The following is an 18254-nucleotide window of genomic DNA, read 5'->3' as shown; positions in this document are numbered from 1 at the left end:
TCCTTAAAGAGATATTCTAAACACTAATTGGAGCATGTGTGGTACAATTACAATATTGACAAGGAAAACGAAATACAAAAGTCTAGACTTCCCATCAAGATTTATAGCAACAAAAGCAGCACCAACAACATATGAATTAAAGTTGATACATGTCCGTCCAAGATCAAAAGACTTCAATTAAAGAACCAGTACTACATAATTTTGATTCACAATTATTATAACAAGGGCCACCTATATCCTTCAATAGTTAATAAGCTGATCACAAAACAAATAGCCCACATGATTCACATAAAACTCGTAGCTATCAAAGATGGGCATTTCTAAGGTGCGGATGAAAATCAGACGATCAGAAGTTGTTGAGTTCACGATAGAACTGGGTTGTTATGACTTAGTGCAATTAAAAAATTTTAAGTTTTTTTTTGTTGGGAATCTTTTGGTCAGAGAGTAAGGAGGAGGTGGGTAGTTGAGGATTCTTGGCGCACTAAAGAGGGAAAGAGAGGTGGACAGAGGGAGCAAGGGTGAGGAATCGATTTCAGTTGAATTGATGGTGCGTTGCGACAGTGACCCGATAATCTTGTATCTTTAATGGTTTTTGTTCACTGGGTATGTTTTTGTCTTTGAGAAAGGGAGATGTTGGGGTTGTCTTCCCCATGAAAGAGAGAGAGAGAGCGAGAGAGAGAGAGAGAGAGAGAGAGAGAGAGAGAGAGAGCGAGCTGGTGAAGGGTGTGACATCTTGATTTGGTGTGGATTAAAGATGTGCTTGGGTTGGAGTTGACAATGGGGGTTTATCTAGAAGGTCTGAAGAAACTAAGAATGTGAAGGCTAGTCTATGAAGAAATCCAGAACCTCTATTATAATCCATTTTCATTCCGTTTTGGTTATAATTCTAGGTTTGAATCCATAATGGTGGATGGTTACCATTGGACATGGCTGAAATCGTAAAACTGGATTTTAGATATTTAGGTGCAAAACTTGTGCTGGGTTATGATAAGTTGTGTAGATTTGTAGCAAGTAGACATAAAAGTGTAATTCGATGGGGGTGAGTTAGGAATAGAAGAAATTGTGGTGGAAAGAAAGGATGTAGATTCAGGGGATCAATTTGGTGTAGGGAGGGTTGAATTAGTTTTTCCAACGGTAGACAATGAATTGAAACCGAAATTGAAAATGGAATTTGAGTCATTGGATGAAGGGTATACTTTTTACAACAATTACGCACTTGCAACCAGATTTAGCATTCAGGAGCAGCATAGTAGTACAAAGTCCAGTGATGGTGAATGTTGGTTAAGGAAATAATTTGTTTGTGTCAAACAAGGCAAGAAGAGGGTGGATGCTAATCTGAAAAAGTTTGTTGTTACAGTTTTCAGTGAAGGACACAACCACCCTATGTCAAGTGCGCCACACTTATTTAGATCACATCATTGAGTTTTAGAGGCAAAGAATGGGGTAACTATGAGGTAGATAGAAGAAGAAAAATGGATCTCATTGAGAAGCAAATGATGTTGTAGAAATTTTTTTTTTATGAGGACTCCATCTTGTCCGAACCTCAGCCAATATACTCCAAGAAAGAAGAAGTATTATGTTGACATGCAAGATGAAATTATGAAGACTCATAATGCATAAGAGTCAAGTTCAAGTGTTGCAAACTATCCTGACGATTATTTTCGAATCCCATCACTAGGACAAGGCGAATAGTTTTAGCTTATATCATTTATGTCATAATCCCATCATTTATGTTTTCAATTATTGTTCAAGTTTTTAGTTTATGTTATGATCCATCATTTATGTTATGAACTATCATTTATGTTAATTATTGTTCAAGTTGCTGGTTGCTGTGATTTGTTTTGTTTCGAAAGTTTTATCGAAATTTAATTTTTTAGGTTAAACATTCGTAAACTTAAATTACGATAATATAACTCAAAGTTACAAAAAATAATAGGGCTAAAACCATCCACAACAATTAACACATTTTAGGTCTTGAAATTTAGGTTTGGATGGTTGGGTGTATTAAACTTGGATCCAATCTATATTTTTGAATAATATGATCTGCTGTAATTGCAGCAGAGTTTTATATACAGTTTACTACACACGCATGCAAATAAACAAAACAACTGGAAGTGGCATCCTTGCTGTCTATGAAACATCAGTCAGTATACACATGCAGTGGCCTTGTTGTCCACTATGCATGTGTCCTTGTTGTTTAGAATAATCATACATCCTTAACGTGGGAACCATATTCCAATTTGTAAAGCACAATGGAATCTGTAAAGCATAGTGCACTGCATGTGGAGCATCTTTAACACTCCCCCTCAAGTCGGAGCGTGAATGTCAATGACGCCTAACTTGCCTAGATGCGTTTGAAAAATAGGCGCACGCAGTGGCTTAGTAAACAAGTCTGCGACTTGTTCTCCCGTTCCGACATAGGAAGTTTTAATTTCTCCCCTTTCAACCCTCTCACGAACAGTGTGGCAATCGATCTCAATATGCTTTGTGCGTTCATGATACACAGGATTTGCAGCTATGTGTAAAGCCGCTTGGTTGTCACAAAATAACTTTGCCGGTTGGGAATGCTCAACACGTAAATCTTTCAACAAATATCGCAGCCAACTTAATTCACAAGTAGCTGCAGCCATGGATCGATACTCCGCTTCAACAGAGGAACGAGCTATTGTAACTTGTTTCTTGCTTTTCCAGGACACAAGTGACTTTCCAAGGAAGATACAATAACCTGTCACTGATCGACGGGTAATGGGGCAACGTGCCCAATCTGCATCACAGTAACCGATTAAATGTAATTCACTTTGGGAAGAGAACATTAAGCCTTGTCCGGGTGCTTCTTTCAGATATTGGAGAAGGCGATGTGCTGCCTGAAGATGGTGAAGTTTGGGTTCTTGCATGAACTGACTGAGATTATTTACTGCATACGTAACGTCTGGCATTGTAATGGTGAGATAGATCAGTTTACCAACCAAACGTCGATATCGAGTCGGGTCTTTGAGAGCATCACTACCCGTTGTTGTCAACACTAAATCAGGTTCCATGGGTACCTTGGCAGGTCTTACTCCAAGAAAACCAGCTTCCTCCAATATATCCAAGGTATATTTACGTTGGCAAATGGAGATCCCAGCCTTGGACCGTGCAACTTCGACACCAAGAAAATATTTTAATGGTCCGAGATCTTTAATTCGGAAACAACCATTAAGAAACTTCTTGAGTCGACTAATGGTTTCCTCATCATTTCCTGCAATGATCATGTCATCAACGTAGAGTAATACCACAGTAATAGATTGTCCACAGACCTGAGTGAATAACGAGTAATCCGTACGGGACTGTTGGAAGCCAATTTCTTGAATGGCAGATGAAAAACGTTGGAACCAGCTGCGAGAAGCTTGCTTGAGTCCGTATAACGATTTGTGGAGTCGACAAACCATGGTCTCCCCCTGTCGACGATATCCAGGAGGCGGTATCATATAGACTTCTTCATGCAATGCACCGTGAAGGAAAGCATTTTGGACATCCATTTGATGAAGAGACCAGCTGCGAACAGCAGCAACAGTCAAGAGACAGCGGACAGTAATGAGTTTAGCAACTGGAGCAAACGTCTGTTTGTAATCAATCCCTTCGCGCTGCGTGAACCCTTTGGCGACAAGGAGGGCCTTGTAGCGTTCGATGGTACCATCGGAATGGTACTTGATTTTGAAGACCCATTTACAGCCAATGGGTCGTTGGTGAGGAGGGAGGGGAACCATAGTCCAGGTGTGATTGGCTTCAAGGGCTTCAATCTCAGAGTTCATGGCTGCAAGCCAGTGAGGGTCATGACGGGCCTGCTCATAAGAGGCTGGTTCAACCAAGTGAGAGATGTTGTGGACAAAAGAGCAGTGAGCAGGAGAGAGATGAGAGTAAGGAACATACCGTTGAAGGGGATATCGGGTGCCGGACATGGTGGAAGGGATGACGCTGCGCTGAAGCAAAGCAGCATGATGTGTCTGGTAGTCACGAAGATGGGCAGGTGGGTGTTTAATGCGGTCGGAGCGGCGAAGAGAAGGAGGTTGCGAAGGTGAGGGAGCAGATGCTGGCGAGGGAGGGATGTCTGGCGAGAGAGGGATGTCTGGCGAGGGAGGGATGTCTGGGGGTGAAGGAGTGATATCGGCAGTGGGAAGGAGGTCAGGAGTTGGAAGGTGTTGAGTTGAGATGAGTGCAGGAGTGGGATCGTCATAAGGGATAGGTAAGATAGGGAAGTCGAGGTCTTTTTCTGGTGGTGAGGTAGCAAGGGGGAAAATATGCTCATGAAAGATGACATCACGAGAGGAAAAAACGCGTTTGCTATCAAGGTCATAAACACGGTAGCCCTTTTGGCCAAGGGGATAACCCAGGAAGAGGCAGCGACGAGCACGAGCATCAAATTTGTGGGAGGGGGTAAGGTTGGTGGCATAGCATAAACACCCAAAAACCCGGAGATGAGAGTATGTAGGTAGTGTCCCATGCAAGAGTTCATAGGGAGATTTGTGGGAAAGTAAGGGTGCTGGAAGGCGATTAATAAGGTAACATGCAGTTTGTATACTCTCCCCCCAGAATTTTAAGGGTAGGTTAGCTTGAAATCGTAAGGCACGGGCAACGTTCAAAAGATGGCGATGTTTGCGTTCAACTACCCCGTTTTGTTGAGGGGTGTGTGCACAGGTGTGTTGAAAAAGGGTGCCATGAGTGTCTAAAAACGAACGCATAGATACAAATTCTCCCCCATTGTCTGCACGAAGGGTTTTAATGTCACGATGAAACTGGGTTTTGACCCAAGAAAAGAACGAGTGCAACAAGGTTTGTGTATCTGATTTAAATCGCATAAAATGAACCCATGTGAAACGGGTAAAGTCATCTACAATGGTGAGGAAGTAACGTGCCCCAGAGTGTGTATGGATTTTATGTGGCCCCCAAATATCACAGTGGATCAAATCAAAAGGAGCAACTGATTTTATTGAACTGGAAACAAAAGATGAACGAGTTTGTTTTGCTAAAGGACAAACATCACAAACATGTGTAGAATCAAAGATAATTTCTGGGATAGTCTGGGATAAAGAGTGAAGGGGAGCCGAGGATGGGTGCCCAAGACGTTGATGCCAAAGTGCCGAGGTACGTTTGACATGGTGAGCGAGATGAGGGTTTTGTGTTGGAGTGAGGTAGTAAAGTCCATCAAACTGCTTGCCCAGGCCAATCATCCTCTTCGTAGCCATGTCCTGCACAACACAAAAACCCGGGTAAAATATCACAATGCACTTCAATGCCCAGGTCAACTTACTCACAGATAACAAATTCACATGAAATTGTGGCACATGTAAAACTCCATCAAGAGTTATCTCGGGGGACAATTTAATGGACCCAATGGTTTCAATCGCAGCCTGTCCGCCATTTGGTAAACCAACAAAATCATGTTGGGTTTTAGTGTGATTATGGCTGAGTGATAAGTGAGAAACATGATCTGTGGCCCCGCTATCCACGATCCAATACAATGTTGGATCATAATGTGCAAAATTGCAGTTGGGTGTATAGATACCTGTTGCATGTGCAAGGGGCAGATCGGTACCATTCTTATTGCGAAGGAGAGCCATGAGTTGGTTGTACTCCTCGGTTGTCAACGTTGCATCAAATTTGTTGGAGGTTGTTGCTTTGGTAGCTGGCGACGGTAATGCTTCAACATTGTTGGAAGTTGGAGGTGCACGTCTATTTCTGGGCTGCACATTCTTCCCGTGCCATTTATGTCATTCAGGGAATCCAATAAGGAAAAAACAACGTTCGACTGGATGTCCTCCGTCACAGTAGCTGCATTTGAATATCTTCCGTGAATTAGGGTTGTTGGCACCATAGCCTCGTTTTGGTGCTGTCGAATGACTGGTTTGCATTGCATGAGCGATAGGTTCACGTCAATTTACCACATCCAATTGGCGTTCATGTTGAAGAACCAATCCATGGACTCGTCGTGTATCTGGAAGTGGGCTCATCATTAAGATAGAACCTCGTATGATTGAGTAACTCTCGTTCAGACCGATTAAGAACTGCATGACTTTCTCTTTTTCTTCCCTGTCTGCATGTGCCTTGGATCCCTCGCATTCACAGGCAATGGGCCCATGATATGATGTTAATTCATCCCAGAGAGCTTTCAATTTTGTGTAATAATCTGAAACAGATAGCTGTCCTTGTCGGTGTTCGGCAATTTCTTGTCGAATTTGATAGATCCTAGAATCGTTTCCTTGCGAGAAACGATCCTCAAGATCTCTCTATGCTGCTGATGCAGTTTTGCAGTAGAGTATACTGTGGGCAATGTTGCCCTGCATGGATTGCCAAATCCAGGACAAGACCATGTCATTGCATCTCTGCCAAATTGGATACTTGGCATCAGTGGTTGCGGGATTCTTGATTGATCCATCAATGAACCCTAGTTTGTTTTTGGCGCTGAGGGCGATTCGCGTAGAACGGCTCCACTGTCCATAGTTGTGTCCATCAAGAAGTTGTGAGACTAAGACAAGACTTGGTGAGTCTGAATGATGCAGAATGAGAGGATCAGATACATGGGGTATCGTCTCAGCTGATCTTTCGTCGCCCAGGGTGGCTGTGTTTAATGAAGATGGACTGGTTGTGTTTGTGGCGGAAGCAGAATGAGCTTTCTAGAGTCACCAAGATCGGTGCTCTGATACCATATTAAACTTGGATCCAATCTATATTTTTGAATAATATGATCTGCTGCAATTGCAGAAGAGTTTTATACACAGTTTACTACACACGCATGCAAATAAACAAAACAACTGGAAGTGGCATCCTTGCTGTCTATGAAACATCAGTCAGTATACACATGCAGTGGCCTTGCTGTCCACTATGCATGTGTCCTTGTTGTTTAGAATAATCATACATCCTTAACGTGGGAACCATATACCAATCTGTAAAGCACAGTGGAATCTGTAAAGCACAGTGCACTGCATGTGGAGCATCTTTAACAGGGTGACATTCATTGTTTAAAGACCTAAATTATGTCTTTTAATGGACGATATGTAAATTTGTGAAAATATTGATATCATCCATTTTGATAAAAATAATGCAAATTTGCTCAAAAATAAGAAATTAAAAATGAAACTTTGCCAATATCATACGACATTTTGTCGATATTTGACTGATATATAAAAAACACCGAGGAAATCGGTCGATTTCAATCAAAATTTAAGTGATTTCTTTGATATTTCTACGGAGGTGAGCACAAAGAAATTTCAAAAACTAATTATAACGAGCGACACGTGACGTTATATCCGTTCTTACAGGCCCTCTCCCTCACCAGGCCCCTCCCTTACCTTGCAGCGTCTCCCTTCTGCCCCTCGTCCCGACCACAGCCCAGCCAGCTCCTCCCCCACCCAGACCCCCGTATTCGCCGACGACCACCCGAACCGCCCCAAATCTTGTAGTCCAAAATTCCAATAGGTCCATTATTAGGCGATGGGTCCACCGCGATCTCTGATTCTTCACCGGCTCGCGCCCTGCTTTGCAGCTCGAATCAGGCAGAACCAGAGGCTTCTATCCTCTTCTTTCTTCTATTCCTCTTCCTCTTCCGCTGTCGAAGAAGCCTCTTCTTCTTCTCCATCTCCGGCCCTCGACCTCGATTCCGTTCACATGACCGATACCTGTGTTCAAGTAATCCCTCTCTCCATCTCCTTCCCTTTTTTTGGGTGCGATTTGACATTTGGGCTGCCTGTATTTTCCATTTTTATTTTTGGGTTATTAATCTGTAATGGTTTTAATTCTGTTGCTTAGCTAACCATTTTCGATGATTTTATGAATGAATCACAAAATAAACACGGGCAAGAAAAAAAATGAAATGGGTTGTGCTAATCGGAATTTTTTTCTTCAAAATTTCTAGTGGATGCACGAAGACTAATCGGCTAAACGGTTTTATTCTAGCATATAATTTGCGTAGCATATCTGTTTTTCGTTCTTATTGAATCGGTTATCATGCTCGTAATATGCAGTTTTCTAGTAAAGAGAGTTTAATGTAACTTATGACATTTTGCGTCTGTAATCCTGAATAGTTTTGTTGAGCTTGGTTTTTCAACGAATATTTTGCGTCTGCAATCCTGAATTGTCTTGCAGAGAATGAAACAGCTGCAAGCGAGTGAAGTTGAGGGAAAGATGCTACGTTTGAGTGTAGAAACTGGTGGATGTTCTGGGTTCCAATATGTTTTTGATCTCGACGACAAACACCACCCAGATGACAGGTATTTATAGTCCATCTCTGTAATAATAATTCTTGATTAAAAACGCTTTTGCTTATTAAGTTTGCTTGGTTAACTGGGGACCCATACATTCCATAATAGAGTATTTGAGAAGGAAGGAGTAAAGTTGCTGGTCGACAATATTTCATATGATTTTGTGAAAGGAGCAACTGTTGATTATGTTGAGGAGCTGATTCGCTCTGCTTTCCAAGTAAGTCAATTTATCTCATTCTGTTTTCATGCTTTATTCTTTAATATTCTTGTCCGTGGTGCACATCAAATTTTACACACATCACCCCACATGTAATTTCTCGGTTCGGGATATGTGAACTAGAATAAGTAGTCAATAAATATATTCTTAAGAATTGAAGATGTGCTTGAAATTCTCTGTTAACTATGCCTATCTTGGTGAGCATAAGAAAAGTATGGACCATCTGCCAGTGGTCTTCTTTTATGACAATTAGAAATACATTCTGTTATAATCGAAGATCTGCTGAAATCTTTTCTGTTAGCTAAATGATGTGTATAATGTTGAGCATCGGTGCATAAGTAAGAACCACGTGCTAGATATAAAAATCTAGCATAATGGTATTCTCTGTATCAAATATAACAATTATAGATATTTGTCTAGGTCTTGGCTCACCTTGGTAAACTGGTGGTCATGTTAGAAAATATCATAATGGTTCCCTTGACGATTTATCCAATAATTCAGTGAGCGTGTTTACCATGCAAGGAACATATCATTGTGATACACTAGTGGTCTTGTTTGGGTGTTTCCTTTATTTGGATCACTTGCTATATTTTTTTTCTTCTAATTAGGTTGCAGTAAACGAGAGACAATTGGCAATGCAATACAGTGCTCTTCTGTCATGCCACATAATGGTTGTTACTGGTGTTGTGTGGTCAAGGTGAACAAGGGTTCTTTTCGTTTCGGGAGGGGAGTTACAATAAAGAAAATTTTATAAGAATTGAGAGAACGTTTTTGTATGTGAATGAGTGGGAGGTAATTGATTAGGAAGAGCCATAAGGAATGGAAGAATCTTGCAGTGAGTTCAGTTGGGATATGGAAGCTGGGTTTCTCGGTTTTGTTCTTTTAAATGAGTGGACTATGTTACAGGTGGGATTAGGAGGAAACTTACCCAGGCTATAGAACAGGGGTGCCTTTAACATGGCTATGCCCTTGTGTGTGGTTGCTTAGATTTGTTGTATACCCCCATTACGGGTTTGGTCAAACAATATGGGGATGTTTAAAGTCTGAAATCTGCTGAATCCCTTCTAAATTGGGTAGGACAAGACTCTTATGGTGTGTTTGGATGAGGGATTTCCAAAGTACCAAGGGATTTAGGCTACAATAGTAAAAATGCACTACAAAGCATTGGATAGAGGGATTTGAAACGACTAGATGCAATGCACTTAGAGGGTTTGTAAATGACTACCTGACAGGAGTCAATTGAAAATTCTATGTTTAGTGGCCGTTGTAATGCTGTTCCATTAGTATATTGGTCTTGCGGAATGGAGCGAAGTAGTAAAGCTAGAGCCTAGAATTTGGTTGTAACTCATTAAGATTGAAGATCCACAGAAGCAATTTATTTCTGTATTTGCTCTTCGTTGGTTATAGTGTGTCTGATGCCTCAAGAGGAAGCATCTTGTATGATTATGCGATTGCCTGTATGTCTGTTTTTGGGTCGTATCTTTATGATGCTGAAGTAGTGTAATCAAAGTCAATAGCCTCTAGGCCGCTAGAGAAGTGCAGTTATAATATCACCTCTTTCACACGAGGATTTCCTGTACAATTAATCGAATCCTGGTTTCATGTTCAGGTGACTACAAATCCAAGTGCAGTCGGGGGGTGCAGTTGTAAAAGTTCTTTCATGGTGAAATAATAGTTTTGCCACGACTTTTGTGCCCTGCCTTCCAAGGTAGCTTAAGACTAGGAGGTAATTAGGTCTGTCCTAATAGGTGCTTACATATAATTTTTTCACTTGATTTTTTGAATCATGATTATTTGAGTACATTGTATAATAAAAAGGGTTTATCACAAATGGTTCCTGAATCAAGATGGTCTCTGAAATTGAAAATCAATCAATGTAGTCCCTGAAAAAAGGTGTCGCAAATCAATGTAGTCATTCCATCACAATTATGTTAAAAATTATGTTAAAGTGCTGATGTGGCACATAAAGGGGGTCCCATTACTCTTTTTCTCTCACAAATAGTCCTTGAAATTGACAAACGACATTAGTGTTCTAAAAATTGGCCTAGGCGGCACCTAGGCTCTGGACGACAGAGCTCTGATCCGATTTTGACCAAATTGTTCACTTAAGGCGGAAATGATTTAGGCGGCCGTCTAGGCGGTCTAGGCGGCGCTAGGCGCCACTCTAGGTAGTTGCAAATCCCAAACGCGCAACAACTTTGAATTTGCAACTTCCGATCTCAGCGAGCTTCTGCAGCTTTGCTGTTTGTAAGTAGATGAAGGAAGAGAGAGTACGCCCATAGAGAGAGAGAGAGAGAGAGAGAGAGAGAGAGAGGGTATTTGACATTTCAGTTGTGGCGGTGCGACCGTGCGAGCTGTAGTTTCTATTTCACTTTGTGGTTCTGATTCTTCTGAAAGAGATAAGAAAGAGAAGATGAAGAACCGAACTGATTTAATGGGAAATTGGGAAGGTGTTTAACTTTATTTGGGCTCAGGTAATGTGAGAGGTGGAGTGCACGTTCAATGGATTTTAATTACACAACAACCCACTACGTGGGCTTTTATCTTTCAAAAGTTTATATATATATGTATGTATGTATGTATGTATGTATGTATGTATGTATGTATGTGTGTGTATGTGTGTGTGCGCGTGTGTGTGTGTATTAATGTTTTATCTAAATGCCATATGAGTTATTTAGTCTATACCCAATCTAATGCAAGGATCATAAACAAGAATAATGTAGTCTATCATTTAAGAATACTTCTCATTATGATTATATACTTACCATTTTTTAAATATTGAACTTATTGGATGGATGTACTTTGTGTATTAGTTTTGTATTTTATCATTATTTTATTATCTATACAAGTATATATATTTTAGTGTAAATAACTACTCATTTAGAAGATATATAGGTGCCCGCCTAGGCTCCGCCTAGCCACCTAGGCTAGGCCCTTGCTCGCCACCCGACTAGCGTCTAACGTTTTTTAAAATCTTGAACGACATCAAAATGGTTCCTGAAATTGATCCGCGACGTCAAAATGGTCTTTGAAATTCAAAATTGATCAATGTAGTCCCTCAAGTAAGTGTCCTAAATCAATGTAGTTCTTTTGTCAAAAAATTTGTTATGTGCTGATGTGACACATAAATAGGTCACACAAGTTTAATTAAATTAAATAAATTACAAATAGGTTTAATAATTTAATTAATAAAAAATTGTGAATCCAAAAACCCAGTCCTACAATCACCTCCAATCCTAGTCTACATTTCTCTACCTCCTTTGTTGTCTATTATATAAAAAAAAAATTTCTAAATACACCCATATGTACACACTTCAACATTCTTCGCCGAATTGAACTTGGATTGAGATCACCATTGGTGACGGCTTAGTTGATTGACAATGACTTCTAGGACACCACCATTAACATTTAGGTGATCAACATCCTCACAACCTTACTTTTGGGGAGCTTGTTTAATGCTTCCCTGGTGGTCTGGTGACTCAAAGAACGGCAAGGTCTGCCTTGAAATAATGAAGTTATAATTGAGGTGCGTCTATTGTTGATTGAAAACTATTTTCAAACCCCTTCTTAGGCCTCGGTTAAGCCTTGTGCGTTTAAGAATTTATGGAAGGGATCTGTCTTCGGAGTATGTCCTATTATAAGAAAAAAAATTCTATTGTGCAAAAAGGTATTTAGACAACTTTTTTAATTAATTATTAAACCCACATCAACACATAACAAATTTTATTTTACAGAATTGTCGCGGAATGATGATATTAATTTGCGACACCTATTTTCAAGGATTATATTCATCAATTTTCAATTTTAGGGACCATCTTGATGGTGTGAGTCAATTTCAAGGACTATCTTAATGGTACAAGTCAATTTCAGGGACCATTTGTAATAAAAACCCGTAAATCTTGTAGGGCCTATTATGTGCCACATCGGCACACAACATAATTTTTAACAAAATTGTGACGGAATGACCACATTGATTTGCGACACCTATTTCGGGGGCTACATTAATTGATTTTGAATCTCAATGACCGCCTTAATGGTGAATGTAAATTTCAGGAATCATTTGTAATAAAAATCCTAATTTTTTTTATGTATTACACATTTTTACCACGTATATCTGATTGAGGCATCTTGTACTCTTCTCAGCTTTCTGACTTCAACAGTAGACGAATGCTTGCGAGTTGCAACTTGAAATTTGTTGGATTAGCCGCCATGCTACTTGTTACTTTTACTTGAGTTGGGATTACAGTACATTGCGGGGTTTCGATGATTGCCTATTTTGATGATGTGTAGCCGCATAGATCAATAGTTACTGATTGTAAGGAAGTGAAGGTACTTCAAACTTCATGTTTAATTCTGATGCCGAAGTGTCACTTAGTATTACGATTTAGTGGTATTCCTCTTCACTTGTAAGTGGGAGGTCTTAGGTTCGATTCTAACCAAAGATGAATATGAATCACATTATTATGGCTAACTTAGTGTGAGGTTTAGTCTACTCTTTCACCGCTTAGTATAGATACTATCGTTTTGTTAAAAGAAAAAAAAAAAAAAAAAAAAAAAAATCTGATGCCGAAGTTTTATTTTTGAAGCATCGAGACCTTACTGCAAAGCAACTCTTTCCCGCTCTATCAATATCCAGAAAATTTGGTTACGCTATTAGCCTCACAAACCACAATTCCATACTTCACATTTCTTGCTAGTAGCCTCCTATAACGTACACTTCTACGTCCCATCCGGTACCGGTTCCTAACAGTACAATGAGCATTGCTTGTATAATACTGTACGACTTGATCTGGTCTCCAACCAATGGCAAAGATAGGAATTGTTGGGGATAGGAGAAAATTTTAAAAGGGTAAAAGGTTCTAAAGAATGTAAACAACTAAATCTTTTTCGATAGTAGGACAATATTAAAGTTGTTCTTGATTTCTCAATACAAACAAGTTATAATTATTGCCGGCGAAATTTTATGTCATGAAAACGTCGCATAATAACCTTATTATCAATAAAAACAAAAATCTATGTTTTAATGTAAACAATTAAGCTATCACTCAACTATTAATCTCCCATTTTGTAACGCAATGGCCTTTTAACAATATTCATAGCGAAAAATGCTCTCTCTACCAAAACGGTTGCAACTGGTAATACTAAAGTCAATGTAATAAGCTTATACACTAACTTGTAGGTTTCACACCTCTTGGTCTTCACTAATTCTTTTGAAAGATCAATAATTCTTTTCAATGATGAAAACTCAATATGCATCTCCATATCATGAATATAATTGTTAAGTTGAATTGGAAGATTCATGAGGTCCACACAATCAAAATCTTGAGTATAAAATTGGCAAAACGAATTATTTTTTGTTGGTCAAAAAATGCAAAATTATTCACCAGACCCAAACATGCCATACAAAGAAGCAACGCGGTATTTACCTCATTGAAGCAATTATTCAATTCTTTTAGTTGCGTAGCAAGGAGGATGAGTGCTTAGCTTCTTATAATATCACTCCATTATGTAATTGTAGAAGTACGACTAATAACTAATTAAACAACAATTCAATTAACAATATAAATCAATGAAATTAAACTAACAAAAATTCATATCAATAATAAACCATCAATTAATTTAAATTATGTAAATGAAATAATATAAATTTAATGTCAATCAAAATTGTTAAAAAAATGTCAATCAAATAAAATTAGGGATTTAAATAATTAAGATTTTGAAATTTGGGATTTTCCTAAAAATTGAGACTGGACGGTGGCCGCCGTCCCCAGCGTGGACATGTGAAGGCGACAGCGCGTGGTGTTCAGATGGCAGGACGGCGGTGGGGCGGAAGAGACATTTGCTGCCTTGCTGTTGACTGTCGCTCTCTCCAATGGCAGACCAAAGGTTCTGCCTCTTTGTGGAGCCGAATCGTTGAGGTAATGCTTTGTGAAACCATTTTTGCATCAACAAATCATTGTGAAACTCTAAAACTTGCCGCATTAGTAACCCACGACTAAACCAATCCACCAAGTAAGGTCGGTCGGGCACAAAACATATCAAATGCATTCATACGAGCTCAAACTCAAACTTATTTCACCCAAGCGTAAGTGGAGAATACTACTGGACTAAAAGGGCGTTAGTCAGAAAGAGAGATGCCACTAGACCAAGTGTTTGTTAAGAAATCCTAAATCGCGGTTGAAGAACGTATTTAATACAATATACACTCAATTACAGGGATAAAGAATTACACAAAAAACAGGAAAAAAGGGAATGGGGAAGACGGTTTTCGGATTATAAATCAAGCTGATATTGGAGGTAATGCTCACCAAGAAACAGAAACATCTTGTGGGAAAATAACGACTTTACAAAAATCTGGCAGGACTGCAGGAGAGCCATATCTCAGATGATACTGTAGCTGTCATCACCATCACTCGTCCGAATGTAACACATTATTGCCAGTACAAATACGAAAAAGGATGAGAGCTCCATTGCCAAGGCTCCCCAACCAATAACACCAGCATGTTTTAAGATTGCAGGGATTGCAATGCTTCCAATAGCTGAAGCTCCAGTCAGGAACTTGGTTGCATTTACCCAGCTGTTTCATCATCCCTTAGTTAATAAGCGAGTAAGAACACGAATAATGTTGATGCAGCCTTAGACTTAAACGATAGATATTTCAGTTTGTAAGTTGAGGGGAGAAAGACAAACCCATTTTCAGATTCTGAAAATATTGAAGAATCGGATCCCACAAAGAACAGCAATGGCATGGGAAGGAGCACATACATTATTACTGCAAAACATCATGAGATGACCACACCATCAGCGTGCATGGTTTCATGCAAATCATTCAAATAAAAACCTACATGCAGAGGATGTTCACTGGACGGAATTAAGATTCTTGAGAAATGTAATATTTATCTTGTTTTAGTAATTAAAAAAAAAAGTATGTTTGAACAGCCCAATGATGACAATGTAACACATGACTCTGATACCAGCAAATAAGTGGACGATATGATCGTGGAATTCCATTCCTTGCACATTATAGTGCTTAGAAAGCTATTATGTCTAATTACAGCTTTTGCATATATAGCAGAATTACTAATTACCTTAAACCATTAATCGAATAGAAGCATTAGCTGTGCAGAATCATCGAATCCGTTACCATATACAAGAAAGCAGAAATATCCAACCCTGATTTATTCCTGAACCTATCTTCGTACATGTTGCTAGATGTCGTTTAAAGCCACCATCTAACCATATCACTATCCTTTTACCACCTGACCGAAGGCTCAAAGGCTCTTGTTTCTAATCAGGGCAAGACAAATATGAAAAAATTAAAAAATAAAATAAAACATATTCAGATCTATTTTATGGATTTGAGTTATGGGAATTAAAGGAATAATAATTTTGGGAAAAAGGAATAGAACCCTTAAAGATTATTTCTTAAAGGAGCTAGAGAATAAAAAATTGAAATCTTTATTAGTACTGTCATACTTATTGTCTTACAAACACATCAACATGTAGCATCACATAACAGCTTATTTGGCCAAAAGAAAAGGTATCACATTGCAAGTTTACGAAGGAAAACAACAGTTCAAAACCTACCAGTTAGCATTGGCCACCAATTATTGTACAAGGCACATGCCTGCATCGAAAAACGTGATAGATGAGAACCTAGTATGACTATCAACCTTACAATAGAGAAAAGCTTACTGATACACATGAATTGAGCATAATTGACAAAAGAAGCACTACCCACCAAAATTTGCAATACAATTCCTCCAGAGACCAAAATTGCCAAGGCGGCAAGTTTTCCAGTGTGCAAGCAAGCACGCATATAGACTGGTAAGTCTGCCATCAGGTACTTACCGCATAGATGGGGAACGCCTGAAATCACGTGGTGCTTAAAATAAATATCTCAGCAAATTGACAATAGTAAATAAAAGAAAGCAGTCCATAAATAAACAAAGTACACGAAATATTCATAAATCATACAACTCACGCCACAATGATCAAGGAAAATGAAGAAGAGACTCATCATAAAAAACTAACAATTAAAAATTCCATTCATGTAATGCTTAAAGTTTGCTATGAAATAATAATTTGTTGGTCACCTACTTTGACTCTGTTAGGTCTAGGAAGTAACCACTAATATAATCTGACTTCTCAGGCATTCTTTCAATAAGTGTAATTCTTTATTAAGTTGAGGATCACTCAAACAAATCATACATACAAAGTAATGAAAAATGGTGGTGCTATAGATACACATATTAAAACTGAAACATGATGGACAGAATGAAAACTATTTATCCTATGCAAGAAAAGAATCCAAATAGTTTAAAGACAACTTCCGTAGAACTGTTATTAGGCCTAGCAATTCTTTGCAAGGTCACTCCAGTTTGAGATAATGGAAGGATGACAATGATTTTATGGGTAAATTGATGATTTTAATTCGTTTCACTCGAGTAATCTGGGATGTACAGATTCTAGAATCCCCTTCTATGCTCATTCCCCATAGATCAGCATCAATCTCTGAATGTTAGTACATAAGTATTGAGTAAGCTACGGAACCACCCTGAAGCATGGCATACATGTACGTGTGTGTGGCGATGTTATTTCTCTTGCTTGAGATTTCCTTCATAACTATCATGACTTATTACTTACCTAGTAAATGTTCAACAATTGCAAAATCATTTCAAAATCTACAAGACATGTTATTTGTTCCACAGAGACCCACAGCTAAAGAACTGCCTCCAGTGCCTATTTCATACTCCTACATACATACACATACATAAAGAGTTCATGTGCCAAGGCAAGATGCTCCTCATTGCCGATCACCGGATCGATGACCACGATATATAAATACACATAGTTCAGACCTAATATGCAGCTAAGGAACCACACATCCCAGTCTTTTGAAGTTGGTAACAATGCATGTAGTAAAAAAATAGACTTACTGCAATTTACATGTCAGATACAAAGACAGAAAACCAACAACATCAAATGAAAGATGAATTCCAGAGTTTCTTGCATAAATATCTCGAAATTACTATTCATATTACCCATCAAACTTACTAATCTGAACCACCTCAATCTTAGTAATACATATATAGCATAACAGTTTCTCATCATTTAATCACGAATGCTAGTCCAAATTTATATAATCTCATTCAGAACAAACACAATTCCAACAAAATAATTCTTAATACCTGAATTATACATCTTAATAAGTAATACATATTAACTCAATCTAGTGTGTTCATATTATGCATATCTGTGTTCATATTATGTATATCATCAAATCAGGGTTAGGGCTAGGGTTAGGATTCTAACTCCTAATAAGAGTATCCATTCCTTGATCTATCCAGTTAAATCCTAAATTAATCCAAAAATATTCATTATCCATATTAAATAATGACAATTCTTCAACCATAATGCAATCACAAAGCAAGGTTGAAGAATTTACCTTACTTGTTACTTCAATCAATCGGGCTCAGCCATCCGATTCCGAGGCGGCGAAAACGGTTGGTTGGTGATTCGGAGTCCGTCCGGAGTCGACAGCTGAGCTTAACTCTAGAACAAGAAAGAACGATGAAGACAAAGAATAAGATGAGAGAAGGCTGACGCCAGACGGGAAAAAGATTACCCGAACAAGAAATGGATCGGGGCTCCACAATTTCATTTTTGCTTCAGAATTCGGACCTCAACAATAAGTCTTGGATCGCACGTGATGCCCATTTTCTCCTAATGTATTTTGAACCGGGATCCTCGCCGGATCCATTCCCTAGGGATCCTAAGGATCACGCAATCGTGTTCGTATA

The 18254-nt window shown here is 38.9% G+C and overlaps 2 protein-coding genes across 8 annotated transcripts; one reads left to right on the top strand and one right to left on the bottom strand.

The window, feature by feature from the left end:
- The first annotated feature begins 7243 nt into the window (after positions 1-7243).
- On the top strand, positions 7244-12861 carry LOC103934520 (iron-sulfur assembly protein IscA-like 2, mitochondrial). Of its 5 annotated transcripts, none has more exons than XR_007253257.1 (5): positions 7251-7662; positions 8119-8243; positions 8343-8451; positions 10061-10177; positions 12595-12861. XR_007253257.1 is itself a non-coding variant. In XM_048570622.1 (4 exons), exons 1-4 carry the CDS (start codon positions 7468-7470, stop codon positions 9150-9152), a joined length of 522 nt encoding a protein of 173 aa, XP_048426579.1. In that variant the 5' UTR covers positions 7244-7467; the 3' UTR covers positions 9153-9196. The 5 variants fall into 5 exon arrangements, 3 of the variants coding, with proteins under 3 accessions (XP_048426579.1, XP_048426580.1, XP_009342546.2); XR_007253258.1 differs by having other exon boundaries at positions 10061-10185; XM_048570622.1 differs by lacking the exons at positions 10061-10177; positions 12595-12861 and adding an exon at positions 9060-9196 and having other exon boundaries at positions 7244-7662.
- A 1615-nt stretch (positions 12862-14476) lies between these two features.
- On the bottom strand, positions 14477-18088 carry LOC103934519 (vacuolar protein sorting-associated protein 55 homolog). Of its 3 annotated transcripts, none has more exons than XM_048570630.1 (5): positions 17900-18088; positions 16193-16336; positions 16039-16078; positions 15142-15223; positions 14477-15028 (listed from the first exon to the last, which is right to left on the bottom strand). In XM_048570630.1, exons 2-5 carry the CDS (start codon positions 16289-16291, stop codon positions 14833-14835), a joined length of 417 nt encoding a protein of 138 aa, XP_048426587.1. In that variant the 5' UTR covers positions 16292-16336; positions 17900-18088; the 3' UTR covers positions 14477-14832. The 3 variants fall into 3 exon arrangements, with proteins under 3 accessions (XP_048426587.1, XP_048426586.1, XP_048426585.1); XM_048570629.1 differs by having other exon boundaries at positions 16193-16320; positions 17905-18087; XM_048570628.1 differs by having other exon boundaries at positions 16193-16320; positions 17900-18085.
- Between the last annotated feature and the right edge of the window lie 166 nt (positions 18089-18254).

This window comes from the organism of the source record quoted next, unplaced genomic scaffold (genome assembly GCF_019419815.1).
Source record: "Pyrus x bretschneideri cultivar Hongxiangsu unplaced genomic scaffold, Pyrus_bretschneideri_v1 Contig54, whole genome shotgun sequence".
Taxonomy (NCBI): domain Eukaryota; kingdom Viridiplantae; phylum Streptophyta; class Magnoliopsida; order Rosales; family Rosaceae; genus Pyrus; species Pyrus x bretschneideri.
Note: the sequence above shows the minus strand (reverse complement) of the source record. Positions and strands in the feature narration are given on the sequence as shown.